Source organism: Neophocaena asiaeorientalis, unplaced genomic scaffold (assembly GCF_003031525.2).
Source record: "Neophocaena asiaeorientalis asiaeorientalis breed wild unplaced genomic scaffold, Neophocaena_asiaeorientalis_V1.1 scaffold129, whole genome shotgun sequence".
NCBI lineage: Eukaryota > Metazoa > Chordata > Mammalia > Artiodactyla > Phocoenidae > Neophocaena > Neophocaena asiaeorientalis.
In genome coordinates, this window is record NW_020172446.1 from 5,802,629 (window position 1) to 5,824,160 (window position 21,532).

General features: G+C 43.7%; 1 protein-coding gene across 1 annotated transcript in view; it reads left to right on the forward strand.

Annotated features, from left to right (window-relative positions):
* The window catches only part of VPS53 (VPS53 subunit of GARP complex), a 132,718-nt gene that overhangs the window by 62,768 nt on the left and 48,418 nt on the right, over positions 1 to 21,532 (forward strand). The window contains exons 12-14 of the mRNA XM_024736014.1: positions 2,652 to 2,753; positions 8,991 to 9,085; positions 18,658 to 18,900. Coding sequence (XP_024591782.1) covers positions 2,652 to 2,753; positions 8,991 to 9,085; positions 18,658 to 18,900 — 440 coding nt within the window. The remainder of the gene's footprint in view (positions 1 to 2,651; positions 2,754 to 8,990; positions 9,086 to 18,657; positions 18,901 to 21,532) is intronic.

Genomic DNA, 21,532 nt, shown 5'->3' on the forward strand with positions numbered 1-21,532 from the left:
CTGAGTGCCCCTGACTCCCTGGTAATCTCATCAGTATGTGACTAGAGAGAGACTGCGGGAATAGGAAAGGCACCTTTCCTTTTGGGAATCTCCTGAGACAGTGACACCAACGAGTAGCCCACATTATACTGCCTGAAACGTTGCTCTGCTTTTTCAGTGTTGCCTTTTATGTTTCCTTCTTAGGACGTATGTCCACCCATTGGATACCCCACCGGTGAGCATGGAGCCCAGGAACACCCTCAGTCCACTTCACCAATGTCCCCTTTTTGTCATATTTCCAGTAACACATTGTTTTTAAAATGAGGCCCACCTGTATATAATTGTGAGACGTTATTATCAACCCTGGTAGACCTAGCAATAGATGAGGAGCCTTCGGTTCAGAAATTCATATCCTGTTTCTGTGGCTGAGTGATTCTGAACAAAGCTTTTCACTTCAGTTGCTGGCTTGCTCTTTACACCTCCAAAGGACTGAAAGACTCAGAATCATAGCGCTTCAGCTCATCAGTCCGATCCCCAAACCCACTGCTGAGCCAGTGGGATCAGGAATCCAGTGCTATAACTAATTTAACTTGTTGTTGAAGCTTAGATTCCCTTTCTCACCCGCACCCTAAAATACCAGCAACCCTCACAGAGACAACTAAAACTTAGAAATATGGCTTTCAAAGAAACATTTCTAAAAATATCCTAATTTTGAAAATGAATGTCAATTGCTTTACATTTATAAGGATTTTTTTTCCATATCAGGCAACGAAGCCATAGTTCGGAGTGTATACATTTGAAACGTTTGCTGTGTTCTTAGACCATATTGTTTCTCCAGAGGATACCACAAAAATCATTGTCCTACTACTGATTACCTAGAGCTAATACATTAATCACAGGGCTTTCTTCATACCCCAAGGCTCTGTCTAGCTACATAATAGCATCCAAGTGTTTGGGCCAAGAATTAAGTAGTTTACATGAATGTAAGTGGAATTGTCTTAAAGCCTAAACCAGACACAGGTGTGGTTTTTGTTTTTGTGTTTAAGTTTTATTTTTCTGGGTTGTTTGTTTGGTTCTTTTTTTCTTCTTCTTCTTCTTCCTTTCTTTCTTTTTTGGTAATATCTTCAGCTGATGTCCTGGCACTTGACAAAGTCATTCACACACTGTGGTCCATCTGCCTTCCCTTTTGGCGTAGGGATTAGTTCAAGCTGCTCCACTGATATATGCTCAAATGTCATAAGTACTTTTAGAAGCTCCTCTCTACCCAGCTTCTTGTCTCCAGAGAGTCATTTCTTTCCCCTTCCCCTCTTCCCCAGCACCAGCCAATCCCTTTTATCCTGCTTGTCCACTTAGTTCCCCTTCTGCTAGAACTCCCAGCTCCCTGGCATAAATAACATCCTGAGGTAGAATTTGTAAAAAATTCCAAAGATCTGCCTCGATTCTGTTGTCACATTGGACTCATCATCGGTAATATGTATCATGTGCTTCTCCTAGGGTTTCACATGCTTTATCACATTTAATCACTCAAGTAGTCCTGTAACTCTATCCTCCTCATTCAGCAGATCGGGCCGTCGGGGCTCAGAGAAGCTAGGCGGTTTGGCCAGCGCAGCAGCGTTAGAGCTAAAAACCCACATCTCCTGCCTCCAGCTTTCCCGCTAGCCCAAGGTCCCACTCGATGACATCTTTTGAAAGAATGGTCGCATTCAGGAGCTGGGGAGTAACTTCTCTCAAGATTTTATTGTGGTTGTTGTAATGAGACTTATTTGGGAAGGGACTTCTCTCTATAATCTAGAACACAAAAGATTAGCTCTATAGTTTCTTTTTAAAAAAAAAAAATTTTTTTTTTGGTCTGTGTTGGATCTTCGTTGCTGCGCACAGGCTTTCTCTAGTTGCGGCGAGTGGGAGCTACTCTTCGTTGCGGTATGCAGGCTTCTCATTGCGGTGACTTCTCTTGTTGTGGAGCATGGGCTCTAGGCACGAGGGCTTCGGTAGTTGTGGCTCACGGGCTCTAGAGCACAGGCTCAGTAGTTGTGGCGCACGGGCTTATTTGCTCCACGGCATATGGGATCTTCCCGGACCAGGGCTCGAACCTGTGTCCCCTGCATTGGCAGGCGGATTCTTAACCATTGCACCACCAGGGGAGTCCTACAGTTTGTTCTTGAATTCAAACCCATCTGGCATTTTTACTCATTCATATTTATGAAGACCTATGACATGCCAGACACCAGAGATAGAAACAAGACATGTGATTCCTGCTGTCACAGAAGCTAGTGGGGAGAAGACAAATAAATGAGCAGTTGTGGTATTTTAGTAAATACCTGGGTAGGGGACATACCGGGGTGATGGGAGCGTGTGACTGGGACTTATAACCCAGACTTGACAGGTGAGAAAGTCTTCCCAAAAGAGGGGACTTCTGACTTGAAGACTGAAGGATGACGGAGAATTTTAGGCAGCTTGGGATTGGGGTTGGGTGGGCAGTAAGGTTTCAGGAAGAGGAAAAAGCACTGTGAAGGCCTGGAGGTGAGAATGTGGTCCAGGTTGTCTCAGTTTTTGCTCATGAGATCAGATTTCATGATGTAGCTGTTGGAGAGACTTGGAAAAAGCAGATCAGTGGGGAAAGCTACTGACCACCCTCAGAAAATACCTGTTTGTTTCTCACATCTAATCAACAGAAAAAACTCGAGTCTCCACTCGCATCCACCAATCCCTTCCTAGAAGATGAGCCAGCACCAGAGATGGAGGAACTGGCGATGGAAAAAGGAGACGTAGAGCAAGTAAGTCTGGTTTGCATTTCCCTGTGCAGCCTACCTAATGTTTGTTTCTGAAAATGGGTCTGCTTGCTCTAAATATGATCCCTTGGCTGTTGACTACATTCAGAGATTACAACCTTGGTGGTCTTTATAGAAGGCCTCGATCTGAAAGTGCATTTAGAAACCGGAGTGAAAGAGCAGCCCTTCCTGCCCCACCCCTTGGCTCCTGAACGGCACACCGGCCTTAGCAACACGGCCAAGCTTAATTAATTAGCCCATGTGGTGGGGCAGCAGAACTCTGCCCTGCCTCCTTCATCATCTCCCAAGCTTGTCAGCTTAGCTTTCCATTGTCCCCTGATCTGGTCTGGTGATGACATGAGTGGCTGAAAGATCCCGGGTGGAGTTAGCAGCACTGTCAGCCAGGAGAGGTCTCCGCTCAGCATAAGCCGAGCACCTTAGTCTGGAAGCCGGTGGAGAGGCCTGGAAACACCATGGTGACCAATGGCATATTTGGAGAGTTACTTTTCAGAGCACACCAGCACTTTCATTTCCTTCAGCTTTTTCTGTCTAACTCTAAATTTCCTCTCCCTTCATCCCACAGAATGGTGTTTTTGTTTCACTGCCATTTTATGGTGAGAGAGCTTAGAGCAATAAATCAGGACTTTTCCCGTCTGGATTAGTGATCCTTCTTTTTAATTTTCTACACTTGGCTGCTAGAGGGTTATTTTATGGTATTGTTTTTGCTCCAGACATCACCGAAAGGGAGGCCTACTGGGAAGAGCAGCTCTGGGAAACCCGTAGCCACGCACTTTGCAGTTAACCCTGCATTCCTAGCATGGGGAGGGTAGGTGTACAATCCTGGCAGGAGCCAAGAGAGCAGAGTTTCCAGGAGCAGTTCTGAAGTGACGTCATCAAATGTGTCTGATCCATCGATTAAATAATTATGATAACATGGATGCCTCACATTTTCATGGTGCTTTATGGTTTAAAAGTCCTTTCCACGCTTCATTCCCTTTCATCCTCACAAAGCCTGCCTTTCCTTTTATAGGATTTTATATGGGAGCTGCAGGTTAAGTGACTAGCCCAGGGTTACACAGTTTGAAAGTGGAAGAGCTGAGACCAGAAGCTAGGTCTAGAAGTCAGAGACTAGAATTCCTTTTCTGGCGTTCCTTCTATTACATCGGTGATGTCTCCCTGAAAAGTGGAGGACATAGAAATGCATCCCGTGAATAAAAGTGAATGGATAAAACTGAAGGGATACCTTGAGGCCGTATCCCAGAGATCTATGGGATTAGACGTAATTGATTTAAAGCCATCATATCAGCTAGGCTGGGAGAAAACAAAAGATTTCTTCTAACTAAAGAAATGCGTCTCTCACATTTTGGGAGGAAGGACTGGGGTGGGAAAGAAAACTCTGGGTGTGGAGCTCATCCTTCCCATGTATCCTCCACCCGCGCTTGGCACCTGCACCCTCTGAGCTGGCCGTGTGTAGCTGGGACATTTTCAGGGCCCTCATGTCTCCCCAGTACAAGTGGCTGCCATTGTCATGTCCAGAATTGTGTAGCTGAGCACTCAGATGGCTGCCGTGAAAAGTTATCCCTTTCGCTAGTCATCTCTGGATATTACTAAACTGGATTATGATAGCCCCCATCAGCTACAAAATCAGTTTTGCCGGGTAACATATGATTTTTGTTTCTTGTGGAACTTTTTACTCATCTTTTAAGCTTGAGGTTACTGTCTTAAAGACAAAGACCTGCTCATTCTAAGGACACAGAACACAGGTACACGGGGTAAAGCAGAGTCACGTGATAGGGAAGAGGCCAGACTCTGGTTTGCCATTAGCTGCCTGCATGACCTTAGGTAGGTTTTTACTCTCTCTAGACTTCCCTCGTTTCTCCATGTATAGAGAGAGCCAGTGGTTTTCCAGCTGTATTCCTTGGTGCCCTGTCAGATGTCACTGTGGGGAGTTGGGATGAGACCAGGGCCCCACGTCCCTCCAAATACGGCAGTTCTGTTTTGAGTCACTTTTTTCATGGACTTCCAGATAAAATTGCTTTTGGATCAGGGGTTCTAGGTGTGTTCAAAAAGAAAGTACTGAAAACCCCTGGACTAAATGATCCACCCACAGCTTCACGGGCTGTTACTTGTTAGTAATAAAACTTACACGTCAGTGACTAGTGACTCCTCAGCTGCCATCCCGACCTCCCACCACCTCCCCAGCACCTGTCCCACTTGTGGATGATGATGTGGGAGCTCAGGACCCCCCTTTTCCCAGCCTCTCGCTGGCTTCTGGAGCTGGGCGCACAGGAAGATGAGGAGCCGGGTGGGGCGCTCAGGGCAAGCCCACAGTGCACTAGCGGCAAGCTCGGCCAGAGGTGGCGGGAGGCCCCAGTAGTTGTCCTGGGTTACCCAACCCACTGCATCACTGCAGTTGGCAGACGGGTGGCCCTCGAGGTGAGGGTCGCTCCCTGCTCACCACTGCAGTTAGGCTCTGGAGAAGGGAGCGTGAACTTGAAAAGAGGTATTTAGTTTGAACGATCAGTTGCCAACATGTTCCTGATGATTCAAAACTGGCATCTGAAGAGGGACTGAGGGTACTCAGAGTATAAAAGGAAGAGAGAAGAAATAAGGAGTTTCTGGTTTTAAAATGTACCCTTCTGGTGATCCGGGCAGTTAGATTTAATCTGTTTACACTGGATAGTAATAAAAGGAAATGGGACCAGCTGCAGACCTCCTTACTGTGACAACAGTAACCTTTTATTATTCCATCGAACTCCAGGAGGACATGGCTTAAACATCTGCAGCTTTTGGACGGAACTCACATACTCCCGAATCCAGCCTGAGTGCTACTGCTAAATGACTTAGTGTATTCTTTAAGCTGAGAAGCAGCCCTTTGGGGAGCTGTACGGTACAAAGGGAGACACCATGAGCCGAAATTCCAGCCCATTTCATCTAAATATGAGCACAGCTAGGAGGCAGCCAGAGGCAGGAGGCAGCCCTGTGGAAAAAAAGAAAACAGGAAACTTCAGGCAATCCCTCCCATTGTTCCCCTCTTGCTTCCAACTCACGTTGAAAACGCTGTAAGAGGACAGAGAGCCATGGCGACAGGGCCCTCCTCACTGCCAGGAGTGCCGTTAGCGGGCAGAGGCTGGGCGGAGCGGACTCCCCTGTGGGGACGGGGGTCGGGCCACCTGCACTGTCTGGTTGTGCGGCTTTCTGAGCCACATCCAGAGGGCTCTGTGGGGCCTCATCAAGCACGGGGCCTCTGGGAGACTGATCAAGATGAGTTTGTTGGAATATCATGTAGTCATTTTCCTCAATCATTAGAATCTGTGTTTATACTGAATGAGCTCTTCAGACTTATCCATACATTTTTATCATGTATCACTTTTGTACATACATAAAAAGGAAAATATAAGCAAAATAAATAGGTTAAGATATTCCCAAGACTTCTTCACATTCAGAGTCTAACTCTGCTGAACCACTTAAAAAAAAAAAACTTTTTATTTTGAAATAATTATAGACTCATAAGGAGTTGCACAGAGAGGTCCTGGGTACCCACCTCTCAGCTTCCCCCAGTGCTGATGGCTAACATAACTATAGTGCGTTATCAAAACCAGGACGTTGGCTCTAACCCCGTTTTCACTCGGGCGTGGATGTCTGTGTTTCCCCACGGTGTGGTCCTCTAGGTCATCCGGAGTGTTGGTGATATGCCGTTTCTCAGAATGCTCCACTACTGTACCTGGGATTATCTGCCACGTTTTTTATTGTTATTTTAAACTTTTTTTCTTTTTTAATAATGTCAAACTTAGGGAAAGTTTTAAGAATATTACAAGGAACTCTCAACTATCTTTCACTTGGGTTCACCAGTTGTTACTATTTTGCTACATTTACTTTTCCATTTCCTCCCCCCTCCTTCTCTCTCTCTCTCTCTTTCTCTCCCTCCCTCCCTCTCTCTCTTTCAGAACAAGTAAGTTTATAGGTATCACACCCTTTGCCTCTGAGTATTTCAGTATGTATTTCCTTTTTAGGAAATATATTCACTGAAGAAAGATTTTCACTTAAATTACCACAGATCAAAATCAGAAAACTTAACATTAGTACAATACTATTATCTCATTTACACTTATATAAGTTTTATAATGTGATTCAAGAGTGATAAATTGAAACATTGTCAGTAGTTGGAAAAGTACACATAAATTAGTAGGTAAATAAAGGCAAATACAAAATACACATGTTGATTTAAAACATGACAACATTCTGTATTATATAAACTCCCATTTATAATTTCCAGAAGCTATCCTACAGATGTGTGAATATTTTTGTCAAGGGAAGAAAATATACATAAAGGGAATAATTATAATATTTATGAAGATTCTGTTTTAATTAATGAAAAGATATATGGCTATAGTGGCCATATTTTCCAGTTCTAAAATCAGGATATCTAATCCTACAGAAGTTATTCAGATTAAATCACATTTGTCTATTCATTTATCTGATCATCTTATTGAAAAGAATAGAATAATTTTTTTTAAAAGGTAACTGACTTGGAAAATGTAGAACAAATAGATAAGGACCATACCTTCACAACCATCATGCTACATCATGGATCCCTCATTTTAAACTAATGGAAATGTGGAAAAACTCCTAAGGCATCTGTGAAATGAAGTGGGACTTTGAATCCAGTCAGTTTAAACTCAATGAACCCGAACTTGAGAGCCTCTTACAGTCTCAGCCTAAGGCCTGACTTTGGCAGTGGCTTCTGGATGATAAAATAGCCCAGACTGTAGTTATTCTTAGGAAGGACCAGAGTTTCTTCAAATCCTGCAAAAAAAAATTAAAGACATGGAACTCTTAGACGGTGAAAAGGGAAGAGAGTTAAACATGAAATTAAATGGGATATATCTACAGTTGACATTTAATTTTTGGTGATCATTACCAGTTTTTACAGATGCTTTTAGCCATTACAACGTTTTATTTGTTTTCAATTACTAGAAGAAGGTAATCATTTCTGTCTGTCATTAGTGGGCTTAGCTTTTCCTCTTTTTATTAAAAGATACGAGCCATTCAATTCAACAGGTGTGCTGTGCGTGCCGATTTATATCCAGATTGTACTCTTGTATCAAGCCCAGCAAAGGCTCAAGGACCTCTGTCTATTTTCAGATACCAACAGACAGAAATAGATAGAATTGGATTTTTTTTTAGGAACAGAAAGAAATATGTAGGAAGATCCTTGTTTGTTTTTTAGATGTTTTGAAAGGGAATTTAAGTAGCAAATAATAGTTTTTAAATGCTTGCCTGCCCGGATGACCTTTTTATCAGTGGTTTCCCAGTTTCAGTTGGGGACCAGTACTGATTCAGGTTTTAGCTGGTGCAAGGCAAAAAATAAAGACAAAACAGCCAGCCTGTGTGTCTATCTCTTTGTCTTTCTATCTGGTATAAGGTCACCAACTAACTGTCTTTTCTTGGGAAGGGCGGCCTTTATGCGACTATTTTCTCTTATAAAATGTTTGGGTATAAAAGTTCTTTTAGGAACTTGTGGTTAGAGTAGAAAGTAACGAAATAAAAAGTTAGCAACCCTGTGTTGACCCCGTACTTTTCTTTTTTTCTTATATTTGTTGGTGAAATTCAACAGTCTTAGGAAGCACCGCAAGACAGCAATGATCTACTAGAAAGAGTCCTGGTTTAGGAGACAGGAAACTTCACCATGTGCCTTGAGGCAGGCTGCTAACACCCTCTGAGCCTCCCTTTCTTTAGGTGTAAAATAGTAGTAATAATTCCTATATTGAGGATTGTTTTGAGGAATAGATGAGATATTTCGTACCAAAGTGCTTGGCTCATAATAACAAGCAGTAAATGGAGGCCTTTACAACTGGATGGTGTGAAAGCACTTTATATGTTCCAGAGCACGGCACAGCTCTGCGGTGCTGTTATTAGCTAGAATTTACATTTTGAAAACATCAGTCAGATGATGAAGAGCTTCCAAATTGAAAACGCATGTGTTATCAAAGTAGCAATAAATCTTTCACCGCACAGAGCACGTAAATGATGCCAACAAAGCTGGCTTATTGTTCACAAACTGGCATGACTCATAATACAGGACATAGTCTCAGTCTAGTTACGCTGAGTGCTTCTTATCTGTAAGCTGGGAGTGAACTTTGAAGGGATGTTTTCTTTGAAACTGCTTGAAAGTTTGCAAAGATGGCTCAAGTATAGGGTTTCTTTTTTCTTTTCTTCTTTTCTTTTTTTTTTCCTTTACAGCCAAAGAAGCCTAAAGCCCCAGACAATCCATTTCACGGCATTGTCTCCAAGTGTTTTGAGCCTCATCTCTACGTGTATATTGAGTCCCAGGACAAGTGAGTGATGAACATTTTGCTGCCTTCTGCATATCTCGCTCCTTGGGTCAGGGCTGGGGCCTCACAAGGGCACAGCTCCTTCTAGAGGTTGAAGGAGGGACTTGGGGCACCCGTTACCCTCCCTGGAAACCTGTTAAGGATGTTTTTCGGCCTTTTGAGTGTTATCATGTGTTGTGTCCATAAATCTCAGAAGCCTGAGTTTGACCCTAACAAGCTTCCAAACAGGTCCCAGCACCTACTTCCCAGGTGGGCGCTGAGCCCGTATCCTACTCTGTATGTCAGCCCGTGAGGCTTTACAATGTCAGGCGCTGGAAAGTGGAGAAAGAAAGCCTCATCTCTAATGTATATGTTTTCAAGTATAATTTGTTTTAACTTTTCACTGTGAAATCATTTAGACTTACCAAAAGGTTTTAAAAAGCTCTCATATACCCTTCGCCCAGAGAAATGTTAACAGTTTACATAACCGCAGTTATCCAAACAGGAAGGTACCCTTCTCCCACGAACGTCCTTTCTCTGGTCCAAGATTCAATCATGCATTTAGTTGTCAGGTCTCGTCAGGCTGCGTTGAGCTGGAATAATTCCTCAGTCTTTTCTTTGTCGTTCATGACCTTGACACTTTTAAAGAGTGTTTGACCAGCTATTTTGTCCAAAGCCCTCAGTTTCTGTTCGTGATGTTTCCTCTTGATTAAATCAAGGTTATGTACTTTGGGCAAGAATACCACAGAGGTGACATTGTGTCCTTCTCAGAGCCCAGTGCGTGATGTCAGGAGGCATCTCACCTGGATTTGTCCTGTTATTGCTGAGGTTGACCTTGACCACTTGCTAAAGTGATGTCTGCCAGCTTTCTCCCTGTGAAGCCACTATTTTTTGCTCTGTAATTCATAAGTATCTTGGTGGGGGGGGATACTTGGGGACTATGTAAATATCCCATGTCTCATCATACTTTGCCCGCTCAATTTTCACATCCCTTGACGATTCCTGCCTGAAACAATGATTACTGTAGTGTTTGCCAAACGTTGATCGTCTGTTTCTGTCATTTCTTCTGTATTTACTCATTAGGGTTCTACTATAAGGAAGAGCTTCCTCTTCTCCCCAACTTGTTGATTTGTTTGTTTTTTCCTATTTGGGCTGATGTGTTATATTTTCTTTGATGAATTATCATCCATTTAACACATGTGCTTTTTACAGAGGGGCTCCAGAAAATGTTTACAAAGCAGCCCACTGCAGCCAGGTTCCCTCACAGCCAGAAGAGTATGGTCATGTTCCAGTATCCATTGTTCATGCAAAGGACAGAGATCCCTCTTCATCCCTGAATCTCTGTCCACAGCCAGAGCAACTGTGGAAGGCCCTTCCATGCCGGAAGGCACATTTTGGAAAGGCCCGGTTTCTGGAACAGGCCGAACTGACCAGAGACAGGCTGGTCCAGGCTCTGAGGAAAGGCCCGTAGCCTAAAGAACACACGCTTGGGAGGACCAGACAGTGGGTCACACACACAGGGAGGACAGCAGCTGTGAGAAAGTTCTTGAGGGGAGTTCTTGGGGAAAGCATTTAGGTGCTGAAGTCCAGTCCTTTTTTTTTTTTTCCTAATGCTTCTTTCAGTTTAGCACATTCTTGCTTCCAAGTATGTTTCAAGGGTAAACCATCAGCTTAAGAGAACATTTCAAATGGCTATTTGTGTCTTAAATGGAACATTATTGTTATTCAACTATTTGATTTTATATCAATAGATTGCTTCTATTCTTTTATTCCCTGATGACAAAATGCTTCATATGAAAACCCCAGAAAATTATCTTTGTAAAAGCACTTCTACGTTAACGAAAACAACCTCCTCACCACCCCCCACCTCACACAGAAGAAGTTGCCTTGACGTTTTTTGCCTTGTAAAGGCCCGGTTTTCCTCCTGCTCTCTGTCTATTGGGCTTGTGTCTGCAGGCGTGCAGAAGGGCGGTAGTTACTATTGCCGTTTAGTCCTTTGAAAACACCCTCTCTTCTGCATTCACAAAGTTTTCTCTCAGGATATTAATAAGACACCCTTACGGGGCCGGAAAAGGAGCAGCTCTTTGCCTGTTAGATGAACAGGTCTTGGAGCAGCCCACCCGTATGACTATTTTGGGACAAAGCCCTCTCTTCTCTTATCAATCCAAATTCTTATTTTTTAAAAGGCTTAAAAGCTATTGGGTCCAGGGTTTAAAGTGCACATCTGAGATAACCATGTACTTTCTCAAAACTTATCTGGTCCAAAGAGTCAGTTTCCTGAATTATCTGGTGTAATTCTGGGATCTACTCTTTTCGCATGGCCTTGATTCGTATAAAGCACACTCATTGTTCGTGAGACTTTGGGCAAAGAGCCAGCCCTCCCTTCCTTAGGGACTCTCCATTTCTGTATGAAAAATGCAGTGCTGGCCCCTCATCCTGCCGTCTGGCCTCGCTGGGATGTTTCCACAGCACTAGTGCAGTAGCGGAAGCTTCTCGTAGGAGAACTGCGTAGGCTGTGCTGTTGTCGCTCCAGAATAAACAGCAAAAGCTTGAAGTAGAAAATAGAGTTCAAGAAATCCATTTCCTCGTCTGTTAAAGGAGAGCATCAGACAAAATAATGCCTAAAGCAGCAGGTTATTAACCTCTTTTGAGTCATAGATCCCTCTGAGAACCCGATGAAAACCACAGGTCCTCTTGCCAAAAAAACATCCACATAAACCACACGCTATTTTGAGCACAATTTCAAGGGGTTCTACGAAGCTCGTCCTCCCTTAAGTCAGAGAATCCTAAGACTGGGGAAGGAGCTCAGGTCGGGACTGATTTGGGACAAATTACTCCTCTTGTTGTAGTTCTGACTCAAAAATCTGCAAGGGAGGAAAATCTGAGACCATTCACAAGTTCCCCGATGACTGAGACCCAACCCAGGGTAGTGGAAAGAGCATAGGCCTGGGTGCCAGACAGACCTGGACTTGAGTCCGCGCTCTGCACTCACCAGCCTGGGGCCTTGAGCATGGCCCTAACCTCTCCGAGTTTATTTTGTGCTCTCTACGGTCAAGTGAATAATGCCCCCCTCACAGGATTAGTGGTGAGGAATAAATGACATGACACGTTGTCACTCGGCACAAGTAAACAGCACTCGGGAACTGTGCCTGCCCTGCCCTTCCGGTCATCTTGTTCTGGACTGTCAGGTGGTTGGGTGGCTTGCTTCGTGCCGCCAGCTCTCTGTGGGCTTGGCATGGGGTCCACTCTTCCGTCTCCCCAGCCTCCCACCTGCCCAGGGAGAGTCCTGGCAGCACCTGCCCCAGCCCAAAGCCCAGCCTTGGTAGGAGGACTGCGGCGCCAGTGCCCAGGGAGGAGGAGTGGGGATGTCCCTCGGCCACCTCTTAGCTGGCTGGGCTGAGCTGTCCTCCTGCGCTTTGAGCCGTTTTCTCGGTTTTTGTCTATGTCCAAGGAGGAAGTTAGTAGTGTCTCTTCTACTCTTGGGGATGTAGGCGTTTTCTTTGGCTGACTTGCAGGAGAGATTTCTCTCCATAGGCACTTTCTTCACTCCATTCAGTGACATTCTCAGTCCAAGAAATTATTAGGGACTCCATTTCTGCCCATTCTCCTGAGTTCCCTGTCATAGCTTTCGTTGAAATAGAACCCGCCACCTCTTCTAGCTGGGTGAAGCCTAGAGTCTCTCTATAAACTAATGTTGCTTGTTGTTTGTTTTGAATTAATTTCAAACTTTCAGAAGAGTTCCAGGAATCGTACATAGAGCTCCTGTGTATCCTTCACCCAGGTTCCTCAGTTAACAGCTGTCTCTCCCGCCTCTGACACACACACTGACAGACACACACATTCTCACGGATATATGCACATACATGTTGTTTTTCCTGAGAGATTCAAATTCTCAAATTGCAGGCAAGATGCCCCATTACTCCTTAATATTTCAGTGTGTGTTTCCTGTAAATAAGGACACAGTCTATGTAACCATAGTACAAACCATCAAAATCAGGAAGGTAACATTGATGCAGCACTCCCATTAAATCCATAGACCCCATTCCCTTTCCCCATTTGCCCCAATCCTGTTTTTTATAGATCTCAGATCCATTCCGGGATCACAGATTACATTTATTTGTCATGTCTCTTTGGTTCAATCCAGAAGAATAATCTATTCTTTCTTTATCTTTCATGACTTGGAAATTTTTTTTAATTAATTAATTATTTTATTTTATTTTTGGCTGCGTTGGGTCTTCGTTGCTGTGCGCAGGCTTTCTCTAGTTGCAGCGAGCGGGGGCTACTCTTCATTGCCCCGCGCGGGCTTCTCCTTGGCGGAGCACGGGCTCTAGGCACGCAGGCTCAGTAGTTGTGGCGCACAGGCTTAGTTGCTCCACAGCATGTGGGATCTTCCCGGACCAGGGCTCGAACCCATGTGCCCTGCATTGGGAGGTGGACTCTTAACCACTGCGCCACCCGGGAAGTCCCACGACTTGGAAATTTTTGACACGTGTAGGCCAGTTACTTTGTGGAATGTTCCTCAGTCTGGTTCTGACTGATGCTGGCTCATGATTTATGATTCATACAGAAGTGGTGCCATGTTCTTCTCAGTAACTCTTGTCAGGAGACACACGGTATCAATGTGTCCCACAACTTGTGCTGGTCAATTTTACTACTTGGTTTAGATGGTATTGGCCAGGTTTCTCTATTAATTAATAAGTAATTAATAAGTGTTGATTAACCTTGAAACCATGTAAATAGCCTTTTTCTCATCTTTCACTTACTTATTTTACCATCTGTTAATGACACTTGCCTGAATCACTTATTACTAAGATAGTTGCCAAATAATTATTTTTCTAATTCCATCATTTCTTCTGTTTTAAGAAACAGCCTTCTCTTTTCCCCATTTATTTGTATCAGCATGGACAGATTCCTATTTGTGGATATAGGAATTTGGATTCCTATTTTATTCAATGGGTTATAGCCATTACTATCTTTTTTTTTTAACTTTATGCTCGAATAAATTTAGACCTACAGAAAAACTTCAAAAATAGTGCAGATTTCCCATATTCCCTCTCCCAAGCTCCCTTAGTGTTCACATCTTACATAACTGTAGTACGGTTATTATCAAAATCAGCTAGTAACCACTGGTACAGTACTATTCACTAAACTCCAGGTCTATTTGGATGTTACCAGTTTTTCCACTAATGTCCTTTTTCTCTTCCAGGATCCATCATTTTTTGTTTTAATGCCCAAATTGTCCTGGTTTCGGCCCCTCCCAGCTAGTTTTCCATTCTTTTGCATGCCCCTAGCATGTTTTGAGTACTTTCTTTCTGGGCCAACAAAATATACCAGGCTTGTCTTGTACTTTCCTAACCCAGCCCTGGAGTCATCCATTTTTCCAGGATCCCTTGTTCCTTTGGTGGGAAATGATATTTAGAAGCTAAGTCTGCGCATTATATGTGTTCATTGCTGCTGGGGTGTCATGCTTCTGGGTCCTCTGAGCTGAGAGACCCAAGAAATGTTATGTATGTGTATATCTACATATCTATCTACTTTTATACCTATTTATATATTAAAACCTGTGAGTCTATGCCAGTAACTCCAGTTCTAACCTAACCTCAGGGTTTACTGGAGTGGCCCCTGTCCCATGTCTGTAACTACCTTCTGCGGCAGTGAGAAGCTTGCTTCCTAGGATCCTCCGTGTATTTACCTGCTCTGTTTACCTGTGTGGAACCCATCTCCCAGCTGTGCTCAAGCCAGAGCTTGGCTCCCTGCTGGCCACACCAGAGCCAATTCCTCTGCCCCAACCGCAGGGAAGGGGTAGGGGTGCATATTAGTCGGCGCATCCTTGGATGAACAAGTTCTCTAACTTTCTCTAACTTCTTAAGCCGCTTTGCCCGTACTCACCTCCTTGCCCACTTTTTCTGACTACCATCTTCCTCCCCCAGAGCCATCACTCCTGTACTTTCCAGTTAGAATACTGTTGCTGTGAATGTCAGCTGCAGACCCACCAGAAGAAATTGCCTTGGTCATCCATACCTAAGCTTGGTGTGCAGTGTGGTTTTCCTTCTCGCCGTGTTTTAATCTTCCCCTCTGCTGCCACCGCTCTGCAGTAGTCTTTATTCCTAGGTCGTTTTACCTATCAGTGGAACTCCCAGCAGTATTTCACATGGCGCTCCCAGAATGCTTATACAGTTCTTGGGTTAAAAGCTCAGGCTACAGGGAAGAGGATAAAAGACACCATCTGCATCCATGACGTGTTTCCTTAAGCTGCAGAGGAAGTGAATCACACCAGTAATCGTAATACCATGTATCTGTAGAGCGCTTTAGAGTTTTGAAGTCAAAGCATCGGGTAGTGGTTAGAGCTTGGCTTTGGAGTCAGACAGGCCCCAGTTTGAATTCCAGCTCTGATAAATTCTGTGGCCTAGGGCAAGTTATCTTATTTTTCTCAGCCTCAGTTTCTTCATTTATAAAACAGGGATACTAATGCCTTCCGCTCAGGGCTGTTGTGAGGATTAAGTGAGATTGTATTTATAATGTAGCCAGTGCAGTGCCTAGTTTATAGGCATATAGCCTAGCGTGAGAGAGAGACCAAAAAAAGTGTTTGGAACGTAGCATGGAGGGGTAAAGGTATGAACAGGTTGCTGTGGGAATTCAGAGGTGTGTATGAACCTAACTGCAGGTCAGACTTTTCTCAGTCTGTGTCTTCTGCCTCAGCCAACTCCTCTCCTTCTTCCCATCCTCTCCCCCCACACCGTATTCTGTACTTACTTCTGACTCCAGGCCTTTATTCTCTTGCCTGAATCTGCTGTGGAATTTTCTCTCCAGTTTCCTCTGTTATTTCCTTTGTCTAAAACAAATTGGTCATATTGTCCGTACTGCAAAACTAGCATTTTGTTGCCATCTTGAGATCTAAAAATCATAATCATGAAGGTCCTATCTCCCCCAATAGGTCACAGACTCTAATGGACAGATGCTGTGTCTTTACCCCCTGCAGCACTGTGATCAGGACTTGACCCTTTTTAATCTTTTACTTGATTGTAATTGCTTTAGGGTATAAAAGGCGCATCCCTGTGATTCCATTCAACAGGTCAGCATGCCCCGTGTTCCTTTCTCCAGTAGTCCTTCCTATAAGATCCTCCCGAAACTCAGGGTAGTGTTTGGTGCCTGGAAGAAATGGTAACCTTTGCTTTTTTTGTTGTTGGTCTCATTTAAATCTTATACTTGCGGCCTCAGGGGAGCAGAAGTAGCATAGACATTATCCCTGCTCTCAAGAATCTCACGATAACATACGTGACACAGAGAAGAGGATTCTACCACTATAAAGCAAACAGCTTTCACCTTCTCTGCCAACTTCAGCTCATAAGAAGTGACTGGCTACAGTGCTGTCTCAGGAAGGCTTCTGAAATTACCCTGGAGATCAGTGAGAAAGACATAGCCATTCCTGATGAGCATGGCCTACCACGGGCCCAGGATGGGAGAAGGTCAGCATGTTTCCTGAATAGCTGACACCCTCACACTGTATAATGAAGTGTTAAAAAAAAAAATAGTCGTCAGTGTGTTACAGATGACAGAAGTTGCAATTGAGATAGAGGACGGGTGTGAGTAGGAGTTACCTAGGTGCCTCCTGAGCTGAGCTGGGAGGGTGAGTGGACAGGTGGCGACGGGAGAGTCACCAGGGGACGCATCCGGGCAGAGGCACAGAGTCAGGGATAGAGATGGAGCAGAGCGGCAGCTGAGGGGAGCCTGGCTGGAGCATGGGGTCGCTGTGGAGGAGACGTGGGAAATTAAATGGAAAGGTGAGACAAGAGGAGGGTGTGAGGAAGGAGGGTGGACACGCTGGAGCTTTCCAAGGTCAACTAACTCGCTCCTTCTCTGCTTGCTAACCGTCACCGCCATCACAGTGGACTGTCCTAGGCCTTAAGTTCTTTGAGGGCACAGTGGCTATATCTGGATGTAATAAACTTTCAATAAGAAAAGCTCTTGAGTAAAATGTCAATTTTCTCCTGTTCCTACTCATTAATACTGCATGTGGTTCTTGTCTTTTTCTTCTTGACTGTTATATAAATACAAAAAAACAAAACAAAAAACACAGCTGGATTCCTGTAGCCTTAGACAGCAACTAAATAGATGCAAAACGTTAAGAGGGGTGGGAACACCCTCCTCTCCCCCATTTTTCATAGAGCACAACTGTGCAGGGACCAATTAATATAGCCCTGCTGGATGTGAACAGTGATGACTCAGTGTGACTGAGGCAAATTCAGTGACGTTTGAATGGGAAATGGGAGAAAGTTGCAACCATCATCACCACCGTGACCTGGGGCAAGCCTGGAGCGGCTCAGTATTTTCTCTCCTCCCAAGATTTCTTACACCTTTGATTTTGGAAGTTGTTCAGAAGAAACTGCATTAAAGGAGAAAGAAAGCATTAGACTGTTCCTTTACAGTTTCTCTTTGTTTAGTTGTCTGTCTGCTGCGTACCTTTAGGTTAATGATATCTAAATATTTGCTGACATCATAACCTTTTTGTGTTTGAGGAGGTAGTAGGGTAGAGTGGGTAAAAGCATGAGGTTTAGAGCCAGGCTGCTTGGGTTTTAATCCTGGCTCCTCCACTCTCTGGCCGTATGACTTTGGACAAGGTCCTTTAATTTTCTGCACCTCGCTTTTAGAAAAGGAGGATAGTTTTAGTCCCTACGTCATAAGGTTATTGTGAAGATTAAGTGAAGTTCACGTATAAAGACTCTTACAAAGAGCTGACATGGTGCCTGGTACACCATAAGTGTTCAGGAAATGAACACTGTCATTATTTAGGGTTTTCATTTGTGGAAAGGGGAGCTGGTACTGATAAGGTAGTAGGACCAGTACACACACTTAAGCGGTAGATTCTAGGCTCAGCTCTGCCACTAAATCGTGTGACAAACTTTCTGGGCCTTATTTTTTTCATCTCTTAGAGGGTCCAGTAACACCTTATCTTTCTCCCATGGGTTTGGGGTCAAATGTGATCATGAAGTGCCTTGAAAAGTATAAAACAGCACACAAATGCCAAAGTTTATCACTGCTGTTGTTGTAGGAGTGGTGGTGGTAGTTAATGATGATATTGATAAAAATGGATCCAGGTTCTAAAAATGTTTTAAGTTAATTACTTTTTATTGAGGTACAGTTGATTTACAGTCTTGTATTAGTTCCCGGTATATAGCAAAGCGATTCAGTTATTTTTTTCAGATTATTTTCCATTATAGGTTATTACAAGATAGTGAACATTGTTCCCCATGTTACACAGTAAATCCTTGTTGCTTATCTGTTTCATATATGGTAGTGTGTATCTGTTAATCCCATACTCCTAATTTATCCCGCCCCTCTTTTACCCCTTTGGTAACCATACATTTGTTTTCTATTTTTGCGAGTCTTTCTGTTTTGTAAATAGATTCATTTGTATTGTTTTCTAGATTCCACATATAAGTGATATCATCTAATATTTGTCTTTCTCTGTCCGACTTACTGAAACGGGTCCAATTTTAAATGTAAAAAGCATGAGGAGTGATCGCCTCGCGGCAGTCAAGCACATTTGTTTTCTCTTTCTTGAAATAAAATAACGTTTCATGTTTTCTTCCTCCCAGAAACCTTGGGGAGCTGATAGATCGGTTTGTGACCGATTTCAAAGCCCAGGGGCCACCTAAGCCCAACACGGACGAGGGGGGCGCCGTGCTCCCCAGCTGCGCCGACCTCTTTGTCTACTACAAGAAGTGCATGGTGCAGTGCTCGCAGCTCAGTACCGGGGAGCCGATGATCGCCCTGACCACTATTTTCCAGAAGTACCTCCGAGAGTACGCCTGGAAAATCCTCTCTGGCAACCTGCCCAAGTGAGTCCTGTTCTTCCTGGTCTGACCGGAAAAGTGAGATTCTGAATATACCTAAGTATGGAAATCTTTAAGGAAATCCACCCTGAAGCTGTTCGCTAAACTGCCAAGAGTATCAGGGGGGAAAACGCCCTTATGGAGTTCCCAAGGGTCTGAGACTGTTTCCTCTCAAATGGGATTCCACAGCTGATCAGGACCGCCAGAGGAAATCAGTACTGCCGCGCTGGCCACTAGCATAGGTCAGATCCTGCCACGGTGGACTCAGGGGAGTCAGTCCCATTATAGATGTGCTTCGTTTACATGGATTCAGTGATAGGTACTTGGCAAAAGAAGTGGGGTGGTGGTAGCAATGACTTTTGAACAGCAAGGGCAGTTTCATTCAGGCCAAAGTCTCTCTTATGGTGTGTGTATCTTGCTCTCCTGGGTTGAGTCTAATGTTTAAAGATGTGGTAGGATTTGGCGAAAGGTGGTTGCATAGCATAGCTCCTAATTATAGCGACTTCACTCTGTTATTCTGGGGCATTGAAATATTGTTATATAGCTTATTACTTGAAATAAATGGATTGTTTGACTAGAGTTTTAGAGATATTTTGGTTATATAGCAATTTCTATTGTAATAGAATATGATCTGAAGCAATGCTTCAGAATCCAGTAATTATAAATCACTCCCATAGCTAAATTCAACAGTTTGGAATTTAGTTTCTGTCACTGTCACTAAAATGTGTCATATATAGGAGTTTTACATAATTGGGAGGAAAGAAAAATAAAATCCCTTCGCTCTACAAGAGATTTGAAGTAACAGACATGTTTTACACATGAGAATTTCTTTGAATATGATAAACATTATTTTTAAATTTTCGATAACTTTTATCCTGATTTTCAAAATACTGCAAGTTTGTTATAGTTTGTAAAACACAGAAAAGCACAAAGATGAAGATAAAAATCACCACCCAGTGAAAACAGGTTTAACTTTTCAGTATACATTTTTCTGTTCTTTCTTTATATGTGTAATGTGTGTGACTGAATGCTTCTGTTTATTTGTTTAACAGGACTGGACTATAGTGCTTATAGTTTTATACCCTGCTTTGTCATGATGTGAGCATTTTGCCATGTGTATTAGTCAGTGTCACAGCAGGAAACAAATGGTACTCAGCTGGGATATTATTACTAAAGCCACTGTTCACAGAAATGGGGGCAGGTGAAAGGAACCAAGGGAGGATTCTGAAGCATCCAAACTCTAGGGGGTAATTGTTACTACTTTAAAACTCACGTGACAGCTAGGGCTGTGGATAAAGGGCCGCCTAACAGAAACTGTAGTCATAGGGGCCACGGTCACTGCCAGGACCACACTGAAGCAGAGGGAGCAGGAAGGCTAGTTGTTACTCCGACTTCTCTCTCCTCAACCTCTCTGACTTCCTACAGCCTCTGCTGATGGCTGAAACCAACAGGAGCCCGGGGGCTGGGGAGCCTGGGTGAAAAGTCTGCAGAGGTCAGTCTCCCAAGTGGTGAAAAGGGAAGAGAAGAGCAGAGAACAGTCAGCACAGTAAAAATATTCAAGACACTTCTTTTTTTCCAGATTTTTTCTTTTTATGTATGTATGGCTGCATTGGGTCTTTGTTGCTGTGTGCGGGCTTTTCTCTAGTTGCGGCAAGCGGGGGCTGCTCTTCATCGTGGTGCGTGGGCTTCTCATTGCGGTGGCTTCTCTTGTTGTGAAGCACGGGCTCTAGGTCCATGGGCTTCAGTAATTGTGGCTTACCGGCTCTAGAGCACAGGCTCAGTAGTTGTGGCGCATGGGCTTAGTTGCTCTGCGGCATGTGGGGTCTTCCCGGATCAGGGCTCGAACCTGTGTATCCTGCATTGGCAGGCGGGTTCTTAACCACTGTGCCACCAGGGAAGTCCCATCAAGACACTTTTAATGATGCTATGATGTTCCCACATACCGAAGGCCCTCAGCTAACTTCTGAGATTTCTTATTGATCATTCTCTTAATTGACCATTTATGTTGGGTTCAGTATTTTGGTATTTTAAATAACATTCAGAAGAGCATCCTTGAACAGAAGTAGAACTAGTGGGTCAAAGAGTCTGAACGTTTTTTTAAGCTCCTGAAAAATAACTCCCAAAAAGTTGTACAATTTAAAGCTCCTAACCCGTAGTGGAAGAGACAACCAGTGTCCTCACACCCTTATAAGTACTAGAAATTAAGATGTTTTCAAATCTTTGATTACCTAAGACTGGGAAGTTTAGGGGTGTGTGTGTGTGTGTGTGTGTGTGTGTGTGTGTGTGTTAAAGGAAAAATTTCTCTTATTTTTAAGGTAAATATCATTGATTTCTGTCTTCTTAAAAAATAGACTCTCACAGTTGAAATTTTATTTATAACTGCAGGAAGTTATTTTAAAAACTGCTTTTTTATTTTTTGTGATCACATGATTAGATCAGTAGGAAGAGATGACGTGCTTTTTTGTTTCTTGAGGCAGTCAGGCCTTTGGCCGGGAACCATGTCTTAACATTCACTTCTGAACCCCTCCACAAGCACGAAGACAAGCTCCCATGCAGAATTTTCTTAACTGAGAGAAACAGTTGGGGAACCAGCTTTTGCACCACACGTGACTCTGAATGAGCTGTACAGATCAGGAAA